Here is an 18234-nt window from a genome sequence, read left to right on the forward strand (position 1 = left end):
GTCTTTTGGGAATTCAGTAAGTTTTCTGCATAACCTGTATCGCTCCAATCCACAGTGAAAGCTTGGAAATGGACCCGTTAAGATACACACAAATGTCTCTTACCAGATGAGAGAAGGAAGCATGGAGTTAAACCACTATCTATTCTCTAGAGAACTCTCTTCCTTCAGCATAGCCCAGAATAAATAATGTACTCCATTGAAGAAACACTCCTGTTCTTTCTTTGTACATGAAGCTGAAAAAGCTGCACATAAACTTCAACTGACATTAAAGTAGAGCAGCATTTGAGGATCCATCCCACAGACACTGGAATGGTTAAGTAAAATTGCTGTTGCTCACGTGGAAACACTAAGATTTTTACTGTGAGGGTGATTGAGCACTGGCACAGGTTGCCCAAAGAGGTAGTGGAGCCTCCCTCCTTGGATACGTTCAAAAGCCACATGGACATGGTCCTGGTCAACCAGCTCTAGGTGGCCCTGCTTGAGCAGGGGGTTGGACCAGATGACCTCCAGAGGTCCCTGCCAACCTCAACCTTTCTGTGATTCTGTGAAAGTAGATCTCTGTCTGTCATCTGTGCAGCTCTGGGGCCTGCCTATTGATGGAAAAAGGCTTTTTTTAAAATTAAAAACTAAACAAAACAAACAAAAAAAATGTTTGGAGCCTTCAGTCAAATAGTGATTGGAGGAACACTCACTGGCAAGTCTGGAAGCAGTAACACTAACTGGTACTTCTAATCCTGATTCAGTGCATCTCTCTTCACAGAATACGAGTTATTGATTCATTCCCTCTCAGGACTGAAACTGCTAAACACCTTCAGTGTCATCAGTGCTTGAGTTTTTAATGCATATGTAATTTGGGGGGTTTTGTGGATAAGCTGTGCAGCCTGAGGGAAAAATATTCAAATGGGTAATCTCTCAGACTGTACCTGAGGCCATTATTTGAAAAACTTGTGCATTGCATGTTACAGAATGCAGTGCTGTTATTCACAGAATGTATGTTGTCTTTCCTATCCACGTATCCTTACCCGGCTCTCACGCCTATAGTAGGAAAACAAGCTCCTATCTGAAGTGAACTAAATGGATTACACTACCATGCAGGCACAGCAATGGCTTTCAAAGCAGACACAAACATGCTTTTTCTGAACTGGGTAAACTTAGGCATTTCAGGAACACTAACAGCAGCATCTCAGAATCCAGCATAGTTTATCTACCCAGGTTTTCAGGTGTAACCTGAAATGAGTCCCAAGCTTCCCCCACTAGTGTGTTGGAAGGTAAACCTGATCTAGTTTAAAACAAAAGTTAAGTTTCTAAAGCATTTCAAGTCTGCACTACACTGTGTGCAAGCTAACCACGCTCTTTCAAGTGCAATGAGCATACTTGGCACTTGGTGTACTAAGCATCAATTTGAATCAAATAACTGCTAAGCAACACATTTTTATATACAATTCCTGGTCTATGCAAGATGTAGAAATAGAATTTTACACTTTTACAAGAAAAAAGATTAGTTCTCCAGCAAATCTCTGTCTATGGCTAATCACTCTACTTTTACTTACATCAAGAATTACATTTCTGTATTAAATTTATTTTGCAATCTAAACCAAACAAGAATCAAATTACAACAACTTTGAGCCAAGCATTCAACAGAGGCATTGTTTATTACTGGCCTGTAATTCTGAATTATATTGACCTGTCCCACCGATTTTCTCCATACCTGCCCAAAGTTACACTTTAGTATAGGACAGATCCACCTTTCTAGAGCATCTTCCATGAAGAACAAAGAAGGAGGTACAGCCATAGAGACCTGGCTGACAGATAAAAAGAAAAGTATTTTAAGACACTTCAGAAAAGCATGTCAGCCCTGGTCATTGCGATGTCCTCTACCACAAACTTGTGATGCGTCTTCCTGAACATTTACGTGAAAATTTACAGTATTAATAGAGTACATTTAAATTTCTAGCAAAGGCATGCTTGTTCACCAAAGAGTTCCAGCAGACTAACATTTAGTAAATGCACCTTAAAAACACCTCCAAGTAGTAACAAGTTATATCAAGTACAAACTGGCATACAAAAACATTTTTAAATTACAAGTAAGTCTATTTACCTTGCTTCAAGAGTTAGATTTACTTCTCCAAAAGTCAGAGAGCACACTGTGCAATCAGAATACTGTAGCTGGCTGGCCAAGAAACATTCTGGCCTTAATGACACCGCCACTAAGTATCTTCAATTCACCTGTATTTATTGAAAAATACTTACATATTGATCACTATGCTATTAGCTGCTTTAATAGCATCTTTACATAGACGAGGTAATGAAGAACTTCACACTAGGATAGGGGAAGAGTGGTAAAATGTCTTTTCAAATGTCTTTTTTTTTTCCCCAAGCTGTCATAAGCGAAGAAAGTTCTCAGACTGAGTGTGCTGGAGTCCCACAGTGTGTGCGCCACAAATCAACAGCTTTGCTGACAATAGCATCAGTGTTATCTTGAGGAATCTACAAAAGATCAGGGCAAGATGCCTTGTCAGAGTACTTTATTTGAACTGTTTTTTTCAAATAAAGATTTTAAATTTCCAGTTCAGATTTTCTCTCTTCATAAAAAAAAAAAAAAAAAAAAAAAAACACAAAACAAAACTAGAATCCCATCTCTCTGCCCTACCATTCCACCATCCCTCAGTCCTACATGCACCATATTACCTCAAGGTTTTAGACAAAAAGCTTTTATTTACAAAACAGTAAGATGACCACCCAGGCAGCCCACACTTCACACATCCCTAACCCAGCATCAAGCAGAACTCATACTGGCTAGCCATGACCACAAATGTATCTAATCTAACTAACCTAGGTCACATGCAGATCCTACAACCCTGCTGTGATGCTTGTTACTATTCATAGAAGAAAAGTTCAGGGTCAGGTTCATGACCCCATCCTTACATCAACAGAAAACATACCTTGAGTCTATAGATTCACACTCAGGCAAGGAGCAAAAAAGGTGCCAGAAACCAACCGTCTAAGGAGCTTCCACAAAAATTAACCTAACCTCATCTGCATTTACTTTCACAGAAAAACCCATTAGTATCACAAGGAATATTGTCAAATCCATACAAACATAGACAACATATTCCCCAAAGCCTAAAAAGTATTTCATTCTATGAAAGCCTTACCTCCTGATAGAAGAAACCACTATTCTCATCTCTGCGCATTCTCTCTTCACCTTGGTACTACTACACTATTCTCAGTAAGTAATGTAATAGTATCTTACGGTATGTTTGCAACAGGCAAATGACTAAGGCTGAAACACACTTTTATAAACCATAAAAGGTGATGCAAAGCACAATAGAATACTTACATTTTCCAAAAACTGCGTGATCTTTTCTGCAGTATTCAGTGCTATTATTTTCATTTTAAAGGTTAATAATATCTCCACAGCAACAAAAACGAGAATCTTGCAGGACCCACTAATAACTTTGTCCCAAACTCTACAGAAAGATGAAAAGACATCACTAAACATTATTGTAGTGCTTATCTGCTTATTTATCTGCTAGAACAGTCTTTGTACAATCACCTTTTTCCAGATTATTTTTCTGAATAACAGCCACGTATTGAATTATTCGGGTCAAGGTAAATAAAAGACATTTTATCAACTCCTAAATCAGTACAGAGCAGAGTGATGGCAAGCAGTAATGTATTGATATGGTGTGATCTTGTTCAGAAGTGGAACTGTTTAAAAGCTCAAATACAAAAAGCAAATCTTGTTTTAACAGCCTGAACTGTGACAACTATTCTACAGTGTATGGTAAAGCTGAGAATTCTTCCTAGTGCAAAAAAAGGAAACAAGCTTTATTAGCATGCCTAATAAAGACACTCTTCAAACAGTTAAGTAGCTGAAAATTCAAAAGGATGTAATACTGAACTACTACATCTCAAGAACCTAAATATTCCAGGTCATTGCTGTATGAGATACAAATATGATAATACCAGCAGGATATAATCAATGATGTTTACATTAAGCACAAGGAACAACTATTAAGTCTTTCAGTCCATCCCACTGTGCACAGACTCTCTCAAAATTACCTAACCACTCCTACCACTTGTATGAAACTGTACCTGGATCTCACAGTTTTAACAAAACCTGAAGGGCATGCCTCCAAAGGCTGCAAGTACTTTAGCAACAGAACTTTGATGAATATTAAAAGGGATCCATGCTACTAAAACAGCCTGCAACAATTTGAGATCATCCTTCATCCAGCAGCTCTATCTCAGGCCCAACTCAACAGACTCGGGATGGAAGATTATCCAAAAACAGTGTGAAACCATCTGTCAGATGGCAGCTTTTATGGGCCTGCATTATTTTTAGTTCTTGAATTTTAAGAGCTGTGTCAGAAGGACTTTCTGACGATTACTGTTCTTGCTCCTTCTGGGCACTTGTTAAAAGCATTTCTCCTTCCAAATAAAAACATGTGGGACAAAGATCACATACTATCCTCCATAATCTCTGAATACAGTAACACTAACTAGAAAATATCTTCTACAGCCCACCTATAAACTTGGATCTATGGGTGTGCTTCTTCGAAAGACAACTCAATTTTTATATTACCTTCTTTCTCAGAAGAACCTGCCCTTCAGCCTGGAGTGCCAGGATAACACAACACAGGTATAACATGAGCTTTGACAGCTGAATTGAAGAGTAGGTATCACACCTTTAAACAAGGATTTAAGAAGTGAGAGTCCAACAAAGAGCCATGAAGATGATTAAGGGACTCTAGCATCTCTCCCAGGAGGAGAGGCTGAGAGAGCTGGGACATGTTCAGCCTCGAGAAGAGAGGGCTCAGGGGGAAATCTCATCAATATATATAAATATCTGAAGGAAGAGGTTGAAAAGGACAGAGCCAGGCTCTTTTCAGTGGTGCCCGGTGACAGGACCGGAAGCAATGGGCACAAACTGAAACACGGGACATTCCTGAACATCAGGAAACACTTTTTTATGGTGAGGGTAACTGAGCACTGGCACAGGTTGCCCAGAGAGGTAGTGGAGTCTCCATCCTTGGAGATGTTCAAAACTCACATGGACATGGTCCTGGGCAGCTTGCTCTAGGGGTCTCTGCTTGAGCAGAGGGAATGGTTGGACCAGACGACCTCCAGAGGTCCCAGCCAACATCAACCTTTCTGTGATTTTTTTTTATGAAATGGTTTTATAACTCCTAATGTGGAATGCTTGTTGCTGTTACACAGTGCTTATTTTTCACACTGGGACTTAAGTCAATTCTTTGTCAGTTTCTTAACCTTCTATTCACATAACTCTTTCCACACTATTTTCACAACCTCTCCATTCATCAAAAAATTTAGACTAGAATTTAACTTGTAATGAAGAAATGAGGAAAAGAATATGTAAAATCCTCAGGACTATTCTTAAAAAAAGAAGGAAACAAACAAAAAACCCCACATGGACAGATAGGAAAAAAGGCACTGCCAATTTCTTTCCCCTTTGCAATTTAGTTTTAATTCCCTGTCTTACTATGATTTAAAAATGAATATAATTCCCATATGGGCAGGAACAATAAATAATCCAAGATTAAAATCTTACTGCTTCCTTTCTGGTTCAAGTATCCCAGGACAAGTGATCATTGTAAATATTACACTGATGTTGAGGTTAAGTCTAGAATCTTTAAGCAAGGCTATGAGAAAACTGAGGTTACATTTCTGTTCCACACTGCACAGGTCATCCATCTTTACTTCTAATACATTTTCCTTAGCAAATGTATCTGTTTTGAATCCAAGAACAGCTCCCCATGGGCATCAAAACTGTTATTATGAATGTCAATACAGAGTGTAGCAGACCTCAAAAACAGGAAAGAATTTTTAAAGTTCATATTAAAACTCATGTTAATTTGAATACAAACTTACTCATCCTACTATAAAATACCCAGCCTTCTTTAATTATTTTGCTTCCAAGTCTCCTGACTTCAGTCTCCATAATTACATTCCAGTAGGTTACATTTCATGCTTAGAAAACACTCTAATGTTTTCCTGCATTATTTAGTCTGATTTCAGAGCAAATGTTTTAACAATAGAAAAACAGATGCAGTATCTGAATCACCAGTGTCTAGCAAATTTTGGAAGAGGGTGCATAGCAAAGTGGCTGAGATGTCAGCACTAACCAGCTGTGTCTGCTGCAGTATTTTTCCCCTTAACATTTCCAGCTATGGTTACTCTCAATGCAACTCCGCCAGCCACAGGGGAATGATTGTGTGACACTGTGATAAACAGACCAGCAGTCAGCACCTTGTCTATACCAGTAGAGCCAGAAATAGCAACGTAAACTGTGTCAAAAAATTGTTTACTTAGAATGGAAAAAAAACCCACAGCAGTTTCAAGGAAACATATATGTTGCTGATTCTATTCTAATATATCAGCCTTTATACACTGTATCTCTATTGATGATAATGTAAGTATTTTACTTTCACTTTTTAAGTAACAGCAAACACTGAACATCAAGTATACTGTCAGAGATTGCAACTTTTTATCCATTTTTTGATACTCCTAGAGATGGGAAAATTCTAACAGAAATGTCATGCAACTGTGCCTATAGCCCTACCAGGAATGTTAAAAAAGAAAGTATACACTGAATTCAATATGGTTTTTGTGACTATCATCCTCTGTGAAATGTAACAGTATGCAAGTAACTGCAGGAGCACTCTTATAGGTATTTCTTGAACAGTGAAATAGTTGTAACAACCACAAGGAAAAATAAAAAGAAACATGAAGCTATGAAGGTAAAGAGCATGCCAAGGACTATGCAAATGAAGCCATTTACTTTTCACTGAGCTTTTTCTGTAGACAAGGTATGACTTACACTGTGCGTGCATGTGGGCGAGGGCATGGCATTCTCAAGGCAGTTCTCTGGTTCCTCAACCACTACAGTGCAGTAGTATACAAAAAGCATCACAGCATTGCTGCTCTCTCTTTTTCTGAAATATTATCATTAATCTTGCAGCTTTTTCCCCTAGGCTACAGGGTAAGCACACTCAACCTTATTCCCTAGTTCTGGTCCTCCAGTCATCCAGGCCAGAGACGTTTGAAGAGAGCCAATGCTTCCTCCTCTGCCTGCGCTTCTGGTGTCTTTCCAAGGGTAACTGGGCATGGAGGGACACAATGAGGCTCACACAAATCTCGTCCTGATGTCATGTCATGATCTTGTGCCCATCTGTTTCCAGAGCTGGGAAGTAGCTCAATTACTTAGACAAAGGCAAACCAACTTAAGTTTCTCTATAGTAGTAGCCCACATGCACATTCTTATGACCTCCCACTTCATAGTAAATTTAAGGCAATTTTCATATTTCTGTTGTTTCTACTAACAAATCACTTATATTTTTATATCTAGATGTAATTTATGCAGGACATGGAAATCACAGATGTAAAACTATAGAAGCCATATTTTAATACATGAGGTAGTGCCAGTTTGAAAGGCAGCCACAAGATTTCAGGAGAACTACCAAATACTTTGCTACAAACAAGCTACCAGAGGCTAATAATCTAACACCATCCCATTGGCTATTACAGTCCTACTAATGCCAAGTCTTCAGTGCAGAATACAAACCCTGTTAGTCAGGGGCATGATACGTGATTGGCAACTTGAGGCCATTAAAAATGCCTGGCTTATTCACAGTTATATCTGCTAAGCTGCACTACTTCTGCTTAGTTGGATCATCTGGGGTGACCGTGCTCAAATAAACTGGCAGCCACAGTGCCATTTTGCCTGTAGAGCTGAAGCCACAAATGAAACACAAAGCTTTAACAGCAGGGCTCTCCGGTTAAGGGGCTGCACAGCACCATTTGAAAGCTCTCCACACATGGGGCTTACTCAACAGATGACCAGATATGCTGTTGCAGAAATCAAGCAAATTGGGCAATGTGAGTATAAAAACAAAGGTGTGATCCAGTTATCTCCCTGTTTCAGAGATGAGTAAGCCTTTCTGTCCCTCTCAAACCTGTGCTACAGGCTGGTTCATGTTCTAGGAGGCACACTGTCTATATTCCAGGTGGGATACAGAACCCTGAGGATACAGTGCCTTCGCAACGGCCAGTCTGGTCCTCTCTTTTACCAAGGTGGCACCTTTAAGAATTTTGTTAAGAAGCTTGTCACATAATATGTCAAGTGTATTAGGGCAAGCAAAGACACTGCATGGGCTCAGAAGAAAAGTTTCTACATGAAACCTGTCTATATAAATTTTCCAAACCCATTTAAACTAAACTGATGCATAAATTTTACCTATGGTATAACAAGAAGTGTGCTATAAAACAGTATTTATACTGAATGACAATGCCTGTCAGGAGTAAAGCTGGTATTATGCAACTTCATCTCACCATTATTGGATACAATTTCTGCATAGCATATAAAAATCTCGTACACATTAGAGAAAAAAAGAAAACCATGAAATTTAGATTTAGCTGCCTGGCAGAGAAGACTACAATTTATAGAAAGCAAGCAACCTCTCTAACAAATACAGTGCTAAATCATAAGTTAAATTAAATCATAAAAAACTGAGCTCAGATCATCTCTCACTTAACAAAAAGAAAGTAAGACTCACAGGAGAACTGGAGACCTGTTTTCAGTTCTCAGCAGTTCCAACACTGCCATTTGGATACATTTCAGATAAGCATTCAGGCTTCTAGATTCTAATCCAAACTGAATCTCCAAGCATTAATTAAGTTCATCTGTCACATGCTACCCATGAAGTATGTTATTTCCTTAGTAAATGAGGCCATTATGATTACAACTGAATAATTCAGAAACTTAAACTGGCAAGAAAAAGTGCACTTTTATCATGTCCCCACAAGAACTGTTGGGATAAGGGATTGCTGTGCCATCAGAAGTACCAACACTGAAATTTGTTTTTACTCCATAGTGATACAAAAAGCCAATATTTTGACCCTGGGGGAAGGGGGAGGAGTATTTAAAAAATTTCAGGTCATCAGAATATTCTATTTCAGAAAGGTAAAACAGTATACAAGAATGCTAAACAATATACTAACTAGACAAAATATTTCATATAAATGAACTGATTCAAAATGGTAGAAATTTGAAAGATTCTGACAAGATGAAATATGAAATCAAAATTCATCTAGATTTCTTTTACACTATCCAGATGACACAGCTCCATACAAGTTTCAACAGAAATTTAAAAAACCTCTGAATCTTCCAATAGCAAAACTGCTCTGATGCAAATTACTCTTTCAGCTCTAGTTCTCAGCTCCTAGGTAGCTCTCTTTGCTACCTAGTAGCAAAATTAAATCACATAAACTCTAAATAAAAGTACCTCCTAGAAGACATGCAAAGGGGTTCCTAATGCAGTAGTTTGCAAAGGCTATTTCAGATCATAGAAGCCTACAGAAAAAAAGGCCTGAAGAAACTGCCAAGTCCCAGGTAGAGCAGTCACTTCTACTGACAATAGTTTAAGTTTTAAGGCATTCAGTTTCATACAGAGAAAGCACAACGAAACAAGGTCAATCATTATCTGCTGAAAGTAACCTAAAAATCAAATGTGAAATAGAGATGCAGGCAAACCATACATGTTCGACTGCTTTTAAAGATGTAATAAACATTTTATACATGCTTACATAATTTGTGTAGCCATAAAAGTAGTAAAAGCCTTTAACCACCACATCACACAGAACCACTACCCAGAGAGCACTATTCTGGAGCCTTATGATGGTGGTGCTTGATGAGAAGAACTTGCCATGTAACAATGACTGTGCTGCACACAGTGTAACACCTAAAGGTCTACTACCAAATCCATCAGGTTTGGTTCAAAAAATTTTCTTCTCTCAGACATATTCCTTGTCAACAGTAAAACATACAGAACCTCAAAGACCACAGTATGACAAGGCTAGAGAGCATGACTTCTAATCTTATAACTTATTCCCTAAAACCCCCTTATTTTCATAAGGGCAAATAAAACATTTTTTAAAATAGCTGTTTCCCACTTTCCTTCATGAAATCTAGATAAACAAGCAGATAAACAAGCAAGATTGCATTCACTATTCAGATTACAACCAACTTTACCATTGTAAAGCATTTTCTACAGAGCATTTTACAAAGATCTCTGTTTCCACGCTAGGTTCCTGTACTAGCCACTGAAATCCTAGAGGTGCTGGAGTGAAACTTCCCTTGAACCTTGTTACTTCTCAAAGTCTTCAGGCAGCTGAAAATGAAACCACTGTTTTCCTTGTGCCATCTCCTGCTCAGCTATTAGCAACTCTTGTTACTGCAGAAAGGATATGCTGCTCTACATCTAGCTTGAATTTTCTGCTTTCCAATAGTTCTCAGGCAGCAGAACTACAGAAATCATGCAAGCTTCATTTCAAAATCTCTTCAGTGAAGTGCCATGCCCAAGAATTTTCCCCTTTTAAAAGCTGGACAACCTATTTCTAACTGTAGAATCCTGATATAATGCACTATTTCATTAACTTTGTAATAGTCAACTTACCCTAGTACTTTTTAAAATAAACATTCTGTCATGGTTTAACCCCAGCCAGCAACTAAGCACCACACAGCTACTTAGTCACTGTCCCCCCAGCAGTGGGATGGGGGAAGAATTGGAAGGGTAAAAGTGAGAAATTCGTGGGTTAAGATAAAAACCAGTTTCATAATTAAAAAAAAAAGTAATTTTTTAAAATTGTAAGGAAAAGAGGGAAAAAAATAACAGAGAGAGGGGAAAATAAAACCCGAGAAAAAAAAGTGATGCAAATGAAAACAATTGCTCACCACCCACCAACTGGTACCCAGCAAGTCCCCAAGCAGCCATTCCCCCACCAGCCTCCACCCCAGTTTTATTCCTGAGCATGACATTATACAGTACAAAATATCCCTTTGGTCAGCTGTCTCAGCTATGCTCCCTCCCAACTTTTTGTGCACCTCCAACCTACTTGCTGGCAGGGCAGGGTGAGGAGCAGAAAAGGCTTGCCTCTGTGTAAGCACTGCCCCACAGTAACTATAACATCCCTGTGTTATCAACACTGTTTCCAGCACAAATCCAAAACATAGCCCCATACAAGCTACTATGAAGAAATTTAAAACTATCCCAGCCAAAACCAGTACACATTTCCAAAATCTTTTTTGTCTAATGATAATATAGTATTACAATCACTCCCTAAGCAAGGATTTTGGTTAAAAAGCCTGAAAACTAACTACCATTCAGCTACCTATCACTTAGTAGGGATTTGAAGTTTTAAATCCTAGGAGGCAGGAAGTATCTAACAGAATCAACCACTATACTTAACTCCATTCAATGCGAGAAATGATCACACAGAGATTATCTTGTAACAAGTGGAATCAAATCCGATTATATCATTTCCAAGTCAATAAAGTTAACTCCATAATCTTACAGAAAAAGTAAGGAAAGCTCTTTGCCTGCTAGTGACGACAAAAAGCTAAAATTACTATGTAATTACAAATAGAAAGCAAAAAAACAGAACTTGCCTCTGTAAACTGGACTCAGGTAAACAACCTGCAAAACACTTTTTAAACCAAAGATCATAAGGGAGTTTGCTCATTGCAGCACATGCTTTCAGATGCATCAAGAGCCTGTTATCTTCAATGTTCAAATACTGCTCCAGAATTTTAGGCTGAGAAAGGAATTGCAAAATTTTAGATAACTCACATCAGAGTACCCTCCATCCATAGTTAACGTGCACTGTAAGACAAGAAATGTCTTAAAAATTCAATTGGCATAAAATAACACGTTAAAATAATGAACTTGCATTGTTTTAACTAAAAACATCATGTTCCAAAATACAACTGCAATTAGCTAATTAAGTATTTAACTAAAACAACCTCATGTTCCTTGAATTGCTGACCATTAGCAGAACTTCCAAAATATGCAGTATTCCCTAATGCAAGGAGGTGTTTGAGAGCTTAAGGCAATGCAGAGATTAAATGTGCACTAATTACTGCTACCTTCACAAGTAAAATTGAGTTTCATTCACTTCAAACCTAATCGCCTTAGCACACATCAACAAAAAAAGTCCACACACAATGCAGCAAAACCCAGAGAATCAATCCTGCGAGTAAATCCCTGTGCAACATATTAAAAGCTGGATATTGATTTCTTGTTTAAAAATCTAAAGTATTTAGAAGCATAAACACGTGGATAATTCTCATTTTGTTTAAATTCTAATGTAACACAATACAAATTTTTGTAAATTCAGGAGTACTTTTATGCTTTTTGTCATAACGAGGTAAACAGCTAATGACTTCAGCTGTCAAAGGGAGAAAACACTTCCTTTGTCTATATTCTAACATCCAGAGTCTCGGCACAATGTTCGTATTAAAACAAAAACTTAGGGAGGGAGACACTTGGCACTCTCTATGAAGTGAGAGCACGTATTTTCTTTATAAATGCTCCTCTGTCCTTTGAAAGGAATTACAGAAATTGGTATAGTTGAACGTATCCTGTCCAGCAACAGAAGGTAGGTTTAAAAAGTATTTCTTAGTTCCAAAAGAATAACAAACAAAGAACATGCATAATTTTCTGCAATGAATTTTCATTCAGTGACTGCTAGTGCACAGGTACTCCAATACCTTCATCTCAGTGGATATTGCTAACTAGAAGTTTCTTACCTGTTAAGACTATTTGAAGAATTACAAAAGCTTTTGTAATTTTTATAAGTATGCATTTTCTTTACAATCAGATTTTAATTTTATAAACCAGTAAGATATTAAAAATTAATACGCTATAAGAGCACTTAAATGATCAGTACCAGAAGAACTCTATTCCACTTTTTATTATAACTTAATTTGCAACATACTGTTTCTCTGAAGACATAGTACCCTGCTCCATTCACAAAGCAAAACAACTGTGCTTTGTGTATCATCCAATTTGGCATATGGATGCCAAAGATGCAGCCTACAAAGTAGCAGACGTACATCAAGATGTTCTTAACTTTGTGAAAGTTTTAACTGTTTAAATGAAGAAAATTCTTAAGTGACCAATTTCTGAGAAATGTAATTCAACTAGATACAATGTAAGCTTTAGCTAACCTAAAAAGAAAATAAGATGTAATTGAAAACTACCATGTAGTAAACAAAAACAATTTCTAATGTTATGTTAGACAGAGCGTTCTACAGGACAGCACAATCGCAACAGAAAAAGCACTCCTCCCATTTTCTCAAAACAGTTGGTGGAACAGAATCCAAGGGTGTCACCTCTGGCACTCCAGTTGTCTCCAGATATTAATGCTTTCCATGGCTGGCTCTCCTCACACACCAAAAAAAAAAAAAAAAAAAAAAAAAGTGTTTTTTCCTTACCAGTTGTTGTAATGAATCTTTGTGCTTGCTGCTCAGCTGATTCACAAAGCAACTGACAAGCCAATAGCATTCTATAGGATCCTCCACCATTTCCTCCATTGCTTTAGCAATAGCAAGAAACACTTCATCTTCAGGTTCCTGGAAAACAAAGCCAAAAAAGTGAACTACACGAAGTATTGAACTATCTGATTTAAATTATTCTTATATTCATTTTCCCTGCTACTTGGGAAAACAAACCGGAATCAAAATACTCAAAGAGCTGTTCTGACATTCATAAACAAAACATTGGGCAGCAGCTGCATTATGGTGACAAATACCTATTAAAGCAGAACAAGACTTGTCTTGCTTTTAAAACCAAAACATACAACAGGAGTTTGGAACAATCCTGATTCAAAGTTCTCAAATGAGATAATATTACATCCTAACAAGGCAGCAATAATACTGCTTCTATGCCCCATATTTTTGCACAGCAGCAGAATTTTTCATCCTATTCCTTGCTAAGGGCTGAACAGGCCCCTCAAACACCATTGCCACAGCTGTTGCAGTTACTGAAAAAACAATGCAGCCATGAGCTGTATTCCTACCTTCAACATACACAAAATCATCTGGTTTGAGATAAACATCTTCCTAGAGACAAATAAATATCTTTTCCAGGTGACGAGCATCTTATTCCCCACAATACACGACCAGAAGCATGTCATGGGTACACCATCACCTTTTCTCCTGAGGACATACTTTCCTAAGAGAAGTACCAGCATGCCTAAACCACAGTAGTATGACTGTACATAGGGTAGATGGACAGGAACTAACTCTAAACCAGCTAGACCTCATGCTAACAGCTAGATCAGAAGGTGTCTAAACTGGGAAGATGCACAAGGAAAGGCTCTATATTTGCCCTATTTCTTACAGTCTTCCTTACACAGGCAGTACTGACTACATCAGGAGACAGGGTAACAAGCCAGATATGTATACACAGTCTGATTTGATGTAACCATCAGTAGCAGTAAACTATAGTATCACAGGCTTTTGAACAGATTACAACTCATGAAAAACATGTGGATAGTCTAAATACTACTGGGATATGCCTCTACTACACAGACTGCTACAATACACACATATCCCTACTTAAACTCTCTGCTTTCAGATGCACAAAACGTATTTAGCAGACTTCTGTGACTTGTGACTCAAACATTTCAAAATATTTAGACCAATCCAACACCATCTTTATACTCCCTCTGCCTCCACAATAAAACACCCGCATTACTATCAAGCCGTAACCTCTTATACATTTAAGGGGACATTTACTGCACTGAAAACAGGCTGGCATAAAGAGAACAAGTGCTTTCTGCAGCAAAACAAACAGAAGTTATAGGACTATTAACTGTGGATCTGCTAAACACCAGCTCTATGAAACCGCATCACAGTACTGAAAGCAGCTAGTGCTCTGGGATGGACTAACAAAACACTTGCTCAGAAAAAAAAATATACTGCTCTAGAAGGAATGAATTTTCAGCCCACTGGGTCACAGGCCCAAATCAAGGAAACTTCTCTATAGGAAACTTGCAGGGTAGGATGGCCATGTTCCTAGGCAATGGTAAGGGCACAAAAACACCCTCCCTCCTCCAACAGGAGAATGCTGTATATAATCCTCCAGTCCAAAATATTACTGAATTTTCCATGTTAACTTCAATGTGTTGGGTTTTTTTAATTTTTAACTTCTTTTAAGTTCTTTCGTCAAATTTTATTACGGGTGAAAAATAACAAAGTACGCTGGACTGGAGTGAACATGGATAAATTAACATGAACTACAGGATAAAAAGCACTTCAGAAAGTCCCATGGCTCCTTTCATCACCTCCTCTTTCATTGAGGCTTATACATAAGATCCACACACTGTTTTTATCATCACACTATAGACTCATCATTAAAACAGACCCATTTAGCCATATGGGAATACACCGTAAACTACAGAGTACATACATTACCTGACAGAAGCCTGGATCAGTTCAGACTAACAGGAAAAAGAGGTCAGTACATTAAAATCTAGATTTAAAACCAACTAGTTTAAATATATGATGTAACTTAAAATATGTCGCTGCTTGTACTGGCTCTGAATTATCTTTGTTCCAGGACATCTAAGAATATAAGCTCCGATAATCTTATGTCATTTTCATTTCAGTACTGTAAAGAAACTGAAGTGCACTAGAGTACAAAAGGCTTGAAGCCTAGCAGGCAAAATACACAAAAGAGATTTTAAGGCATAAAATCTTAGGGGAAGAAAAAAGAGAAAAGCACTTTAACTAAAATGCCTCATTTTATACTAGTACGTCTCTGTTCTCCATTCACCTTACTTTGTCTATCTAAGTGAGTTTGTGGGACTACTTGCAGCTCAGTTTCTCACAGGCTTATAGTTTGAAGTTAAATAAAATACTGTATTTAAAAGACTGTTAAAACGACAACTGACCAATGGAAAAGCCAAGTTTCGGGGCAATTTTCCTGATTCCAGTTGATGTATGCGTAGGAAAACATCTACCTGTGGGGTAGAATCATTAATAAAACGAATTACACGAAGAGCATGGTGTATATCCCAGTACTGCTCCTTCCGGTACTTCATCACCAAAGCATGAGATTCATGGTGAGGAGGAATAATTCCTAAAAAAAAAAAAAAAAAAAAAAAAAAAAAAAATTTAAAAGGGAGAAGGAAAGAGATAAGCAACTGTAAAGACAAAAAACAGAGCACTCAAACTCCCTTTCCAAGAAATCTAAATTAAATTTCTACTACAACTCCAAATTTCTACCACAACTCCATACAGAAATGTAGGACCTGGCACTGCAGTTTGTTTATAAATTTGGTCAAAGAATACAGGGAGAAAACTCTACAAAATTGGAAGTCAATGGACCAACAAAGCACTTTAGCATTATATTTATAAAACCAAATTTCACGTTAACTGAGCATAGGCAAAATCTACCCTTAAGACTATTGTTTTGAGCTCTTCTACAAGGTTTTTGGAAATGAGCACTAACTCTTTTGTATACCACATCTGTGTGCCAACAAGAAATGTCATTGTTGAAATAGATGAAAAATAATGTCTTCGTTCTCCCTCTCCAACCACCTTTATTTTTAAATTGTGAATCTTACTTGTTTATACATACCTGTAGTTTTTAATACAGTACTAGTTGCATATTTGTGCCCAGCTTCCATTTATTTTGAAAACAAGGTAGAGGCAGAATGATTTTTACATACATACATTCATGTTCTCAAATTCTACACTTTGTCTGAGATGACCAGAGTATATATATACATGCAATTAACTAATGCAAATGCAAAAATACTGTACATTCCAGTATTATTTAATTTACTGTTAGATCTCTGCTGGAAAATTCTTTAATCCCTACATCATAGATTAATCCTCTCTAAAACAACATGAAGAAGCAAAATCAACCACATATAGGTTTAATCAGTTACAGATTAAAACCTAAGAACAGCACCCAAACACTTCGTGAGGTAACGTTTTTTACTTTCTTAGCACAACACAAATACTTTTTCTAGTTTCCTAGGAGGAAAAATAAGAAAGGAAAAAAAAAGTATTAAGTAGAGAGGCAGAGAAAATTAAACTATTTACGATCTCCAGAAGAGATGCTCAACATTTCACTCGATCCTTCGCCTCACTCGACTCAATCTTGCCATGGACTGATGTTCACAACAAAACTGTCACAGGCTTCAACAGTAATAAGATCTTACATACACCAAAGCAAAAAAATGCTACTTCCATATCACTAGTGGAGCAGAATTTTTCCCATTGTAGAAACCCACAAGAACAAAGTATTCTTCAAAAATCAGTTCTGAAACAGGCTACCTGCTGTTTTTATCTCTCTATATCTTTAAAGAAAAAAATATTCCTGCCACGTGTTAAACCATGAATGGCTGAGTTTTAGTAACAAGCACATCAGAAAATTATCTTTTATTTTCCAACTGCAAACCTGTCTGCATTTCAAAAGCTGGGACAGAGCAAGACATTTTTCACATTATGCAAAACCAGAGTCAACATCGTGACTTTATATTTACATACTGCCAACTGCTTTCCTCAAATACAGAAGACTACCTTCGGCAGACAGAAAAGAAGCTTAAGCACCACAGGGATGTCTAGACACCATCACGAGTCACACCTGAACAGGAAGTTAACAGACATCGCTGATATACCATGTAACATGGGACAGCATGGAGTCTTGGTATGTGTCTGAGATAATTTTGCTGACAGGACAGACTCCCTGTTGTTAAATTATTAACATTATCTAGAGATGTAACACCTCCCACCAGAAATGGACTGTGCTGTTGTTCCAATCATTTAGGGAGAGATATTTTGCATTGCCCTTCTGAATACCAGCTTTTCTAATGAGTGTTAACACTGAGATGCAGCATAGGAAAAGTCTTTGCACCTCTGTTCACCCAAGGAGTATACAGAATGACAGTATGCGTACTTGAAATATATCACTCTGTTTTTAAAATACAAAATCCGTTAAAGAACCAATAAAATTTTCCGTACCGTTAACTCAGAAGGTGTTTTGTGTTATCATATGATTCACAAATCATCCTATCTAAAACAGTCAAAGATAGACCACTGGCTCTGCAGTGAGCTACAATTTTGCCAAGAGACTGTATTTTGCTATTATAATTTGGGCTGAAGGATATTGTACTAAGTCACTTGTCCAAACCTCCTACACTGTATTTCCTACTACTAATATTTTAAATATTTTATGCTGACTGCTTCACTAGGGCCCAGGTTACAAGAATCTTTTTCATCCTAAAATCAGTATTCTTTAATGGCAAAGGCTTTTATCAAGTAGGATTACTCTGTTAGTTCAATGATCAATGCCAAGAACTTCAAGTTTTACAATTAGATCTTGCACCTTCTGCGCATTGTTCATTTACTACCCCTCC

General features: G+C 37.6%; 1 protein-coding gene across 5 annotated transcripts in view; it reads right to left on the reverse strand.

The window, feature by feature from the left end:
* TBC1D7 (TBC1 domain family member 7) overlaps positions 1–18234 on the reverse strand; it is a 29589-nt gene that overhangs the window by 6458 nt on the left and 4897 nt on the right. For 2 of the 5 annotated variants that reach the window (XR_007508954.1, XR_007508953.1), the window contains exons 5-9: positions 15760–15947; positions 13298–13435; positions 11471–11616; positions 3341–3470; positions 2251–2487 (exon numbers count right to left, since the gene is read on the reverse strand). Coding sequence is in view for 2 of the 5 variants with exons in the window: in XM_049824029.1 (XP_049679986.1) it covers positions 2401–2487; positions 3341–3470; positions 11471–11616; positions 13298–13435; positions 15760–15947 (689 nt within the window). In the remaining 3 variants the exon portion in view is untranslated. Of the gene's footprint in view, positions 1–1558; positions 2488–3340; positions 3471–11470; positions 11617–13297; positions 13436–15759; positions 15948–18234 lie in introns of those variants that run through there. The other 3 variants (XM_049824029.1, XM_049824027.1, XR_007508952.1) reach the window with 2 other exon arrangements.

Source organism: Accipiter gentilis, chromosome 20 (assembly GCF_929443795.1).
Source record: "Accipiter gentilis chromosome 20, bAccGen1.1, whole genome shotgun sequence".
In the NCBI taxonomy this organism is placed as follows: Eukaryota; Metazoa; Chordata; class Aves; order Accipitriformes; family Accipitridae; genus Astur; species Astur gentilis.